This window comes from Salvelinus sp. IW2-2015, unplaced genomic scaffold, assembly GCF_002910315.2.
Source record: "Salvelinus sp. IW2-2015 unplaced genomic scaffold, ASM291031v2 Un_scaffold5590, whole genome shotgun sequence".
Classification (NCBI taxonomy): domain Eukaryota; kingdom Metazoa; phylum Chordata; class Actinopteri; order Salmoniformes; family Salmonidae; genus Salvelinus; species Salvelinus sp. IW2-2015.
The window spans coordinates 10,875-15,370 of record NW_019946855.1 but is presented as its reverse complement, the minus strand read 5'-3'; the positions used below and the strand labels follow the sequence as shown (position 1 = coordinate 15,370).

Below are 4,496 nucleotides of genomic sequence, written 5' to 3'. Positions count from 1 at the left end.
TCTTACCCTGGTCCAGTCTGCTAACTGTAGTGTACTGGGCAGCCAAATCAGCTCTCGCTACAGGGGTGTCTGGGACGAAGTGGGGCACCTGGGTAAGTGTTATATTACATATGATATTATATTCAATGAAATAATTAATGATAGTACTCTCAAATAGCAGGTGGAAAGTGATATACTGTCTTAGAATAGATTAGAGTAGAACAGAAGCAGCACCAAATCCTTACCTTGACTTGGTCTGGGGTGTAGTATTCTGGCTTCCAATCTGGAATCCTCCCCATTCCACTCTGGCCGTTCCCAAACTTCTCACAGAACGCTCCGTACTGCGGCTGGGAATGTCCACAGCGGTGGGMGTCATGGAACGCTACATACAAGAAGAARGGTCTCTCTTCCTCTTCCTTTCTCTGGGTCTGGAAGAACTTCCTGACCAGTAGTTTGATCCGGGTGATATTCCGACCCACCTAGTAGTAGCAGTAGTAGTAGTAGTAATAGTAGTAGTAGTAGTAGTAGCAGTAGTAGTAGTTGTAGTACAATTTACTGGTTGAGCTGATTAACTGTTCATTAATTATACACCAATTTACAATCATAGATTGTCATAAAATAATAAGATCCTAAAATAGCATAATAACGCTAAACAAACAATATATAAAATAATGCTTTAATAATTCTACCTGAAGTACAGAGTTGTTTTCCTCGGTGTAGGCAAAGTCAAAGGGATAGACAGGGCCAGGGCCTACGTGTTTCTTCCCAATGATCCCTGTATGGAGGAGGAACAGGGAAACTGGTACTCTGGTACACTCCATCAAAACACACATATACGCACGTGTCATGAATGTGTGTGCGTATGTGTGATGATGAGTGTGTGTTATCTACCTGTGTGTGTGTGTTTGTGTGTGTGTGTGTGTGTGTGTGTGTAAGGTCTTGACAATGCTAAGGGTGGGTGTGTTCGTGTGATGATGAGTGTGTAGGGTGAATGTGTGTTACCTACCTGTGCGTATGTTAGCTTGGCCCAGCAGTAGAGGTAGGCTTTGTACTCCGTCAAACGAGTTGAAGTGATGGACTCCCTGGTGCAGGCCATACATACCATTCTGATGGGATCTTGGCGGCGCGACGAACACGGGAAAACAAAATGGATGAATATTAGACTGCGGAAGGCAACTATTCTATAATGGCTCTGGTCAAAAGTAGTGCACTGTATAGGGTAGTGTTCCATCTGGGATGTACCACTTTATGTTGCTGTATGCATCATGAAAAAAAATAGGAGTGTGTACCAAGAGCACCTGTTATTTAGTACACTACTTTTGACCAGGACCATAAGGAGGAGGTGAACAAACACCTTTTTCTCTCTCTCGCTTTTTTCTCTCTATAACCCACACACCACACACCCAACACACTTGTACAGCTAACTTAGTGGGGACATACAATTCAGTCATTCAACTCTATTTTCCCTAACCGTATCTTCCCTATTACTACCGAAAACTAAACTTTTCCTAAACGTAAACTAGTCCTACCTAACCCTACAAACTACCCATATGTCAACCTTAATATTTAACTTATTCTAACCAACTAATTCTAACCTTAACCCTAAACCCCTAGGGTTAACCCTAAACCCCAGCTGGTCATTTTTACTTTCTTTGTTAACTATTCTTGTAGGGACTTCTGGTCCCCAAAGAATAGTTAAACACGTCAAACACACACATACACCACACACACAGTGGGGAGAACAAGTATTTGATACACTGACAATTCTTGCAGGTTTTCCTCTTAAAAGCATGTAGAGGTCTGTAATTTTATCATAGGTATACACTTCAACTGTGAGAGAAGGAATCTAAAACAAAAATCCAGAAAATAATTGTATGATTTTTAAGTATTTATTTGCATTTTATTGCATGACATAAGTATTTGATACATCAAAAGCAGAACTGAATATTTGGTACAGAACCTTAGTTTGCAATTACGAAGAGATCATACGTTTCCTGTAGTTTTTGACCAGGTTTGTCACACTGCAGCAGGGATTTTGGCCAACTCCTCCAACAGACCTTCTCAGATCCTTCAGGTTTCGGGCTGTCGCTGGGCAATACGGACTTTGGCTCCCTCCAAAAGATTTTCTATTGGGTTCAGGTCTGGAGACTGGTAGGCCACTCGGACCTTGAGATGCTTCTACGGAGCCACTCCTTAGTTGCCCTGGCTGTGTGTTTCGGTCGTTGTCATGCTGGAAGACCCAGCCACGACCCATCTTCAATGCTCTTACTGAGGAAGGAGGTTGTTGGTCAAGATTCGCGATACTGGCCCATCATCCTCCCTTCATACGTGCAGTCGTCTGTCCTTTGCAGAAAGCACCCCAAAGAATGATGTTTCCACCCCACCTCATGCTTCACGGTTGGGATGGTGTTGGTTGCTCATTTTGTTCTTTCTCCAAACACGGCGATGGTAGTTTAGAGCATAAACTCTATTTTTGTTATCAGAGACATCTGATTCTCCATTCCTTCTCTGGATCATCCAGATGTTCATTGGTAAACTTCAGACGGGTGGACTTGCGCTGCTTGAGCAGGGGGACTTGCGTGCGTGCAAGGATTTAATCTCATGACGGCGTAGTGTGTTTTTAATGGTTTTCTTTGAGATGTGGTCCAGTCTCTTCAGGTCATTGACCAGGTCCTGCCTGTGTAGTTCTGGGTGATCCTCACATTCCTCATGATCATTGATGCCCACGAGGTGAGATCTTGCATGGAGCCCCAGACCGAGGGTGATTTGACCGTCATCTTGAACTTCTTCCATTTTCTAATAATTGTGCCAACAGTTGTTGCTCTTCTCACCAAAGCTGCTTGGCTATTGTCCTGTAGCCCATCCAGCCTTGTACAGGTCTACAATTTATCCCTGATGTCCTTACACAGCTCTCTGGTCTTGGCAATTGGTGGAGAGGTTGGAGTCTGTTTGATTGAGAGTGTGTGGACAGGTGTCTTTTATACAGGTAACGAGTAAACAGGTGCAGTTAATACAGGTAAGAGTGGAGAACAGGAGGGCTTTTTAAAGAAAAACTAACAGGTCTGTGAGAGCGGAATTCTTACTGGTTGGTAGGTGATCAATACTTATGTCATGCAATAAAATGCAAATTATATTACTTAAAAATCATACAATGTGATTTTCTGGATTTTTTTTAGATTCCGTCTCTCACAGTTGAAGTGTACCTATGATAAAATGAACAGACTCTACATGCTTTGTAAGTAGGAAAACCTGCAAAATCGTCAGTGTATCAAATACTTGTTCTCCCACTGTACTTGCGGCAGGCCTGTCAGTATGGGTGGATCGGCTGGGAGAACAGCTACTAAGGAGGTGAAGGCATTCTGGAACACCAGGCTGCGTCGACCCAGGGCGGCTAGGTGAGGCGTACGGACCACGGTGTTGTTATAGACGACGTCTCGAAGCCTGCGTCGTCCGCTGAGAGCGCGAGGGGGGAAGGGAGTGGGGGAGTGGAGAGAGAGAGTGAAGGGGGAAGAGATGAAGTGTGTTGACCTAGTAGCTAAGTAGAAGAACTGATGTCAAAAACTCACAAATACAWCTGATCGAACTCATTGATAAGTGACACGCAGTGACAACACGGATCTTTGATGAAAGCAACTGCAGTTAATATAACCCAAAGCAAACAGTGAGTCTTACCGATAATAAGAAGAACATTCCTCTTCTTGCACTCTCCAACACAGCATATTACCGCCAGCAACAAAACTAACACATCATGACCAACGGCCATATCCGTCTCATAAAGTTACAAATCATAAACACAATCTTTTCAGTTGCAGTAAATTGCAGAGTCCATTTTTTAAGAAAATATAGCATCAGCTCTATAAAGCTTGTCTCAAACACTCCCGTCAAAGTGTTTGTTTGACATTATTGACATATTCTACATTGAACTAAGCCTATCCTCTATTTACTGATTACTCTAGAAATAATCAATATTTTTTGTTTTCTCTTGATCGTAGGAAATGCAGTGTGAAAATCAATTTGATCTACTCCCGGAAACAGCGCAAACACAGGTTTCAAACCCCGCCCACTTTGGTCACATGATCGTGGTCACATGAGGCGGAGTGTTTACGTTTTGCCGGAGAAGAGTGGACGCAACGGAAGTCGCTCTTTTATTTTCTTGCTCAACGCAAGTGACATWTAGGGAAGGCGGTTTCTTGATCTGCACYAGTTAKATTTAAGGGAAGTGGTTTMGAAGTGACTGCAGTGATTATGTTGCTGACCTRGCTTAGTTGCTGCGGTCAGTAAACGAAAGAACAGATGTATTGTGATTGAAGAACACAGGCGTTTCATAAAGAATAGAACGCCTGGAAATAGGTTTGTCTATTTAAGTAATTCATTCTGTATCGACATCACTGTTGCTTTGGGTTATATTAACTGCAGTTGCTTTCATCAAAGATCCGTGTTGTCACTGCGTGTCACTTATCAATGAGTTCGATCAGTTGTATTTGTGAGTTTTTGACATCAGTTCTTCTACTTAGCTA

General features: G+C 42.8%; 1 protein-coding gene across 1 annotated transcript in view; it reads right to left on the bottom strand.

The window, feature by feature from the left end:
• The window catches only part of sgsh (N-sulfoglucosamine sulfohydrolase (sulfamidase)), an 18,920-nt gene extending 14,910 nt beyond the window's left edge, over nucleotides 1-4,010 (bottom strand). The window contains 7 exon segments of the mRNA XM_070442034.1: nucleotides 7-88; nucleotides 225-458; nucleotides 669-754; nucleotides 986-1,095; nucleotides 3,277-3,409; nucleotides 3,412-3,432; nucleotides 3,652-4,010. Of these exon segments, the coding sequence (XP_070298135.1) occupies nucleotides 7-88; nucleotides 225-458; nucleotides 669-754; nucleotides 986-1,095; nucleotides 3,277-3,409; nucleotides 3,412-3,432; nucleotides 3,652-3,742 (757 nt within the window). The 5' untranslated portion in view covers nucleotides 3,743-4,010.
• Nucleotides 4,011-4,496: the final 486 nt, after the last annotated feature.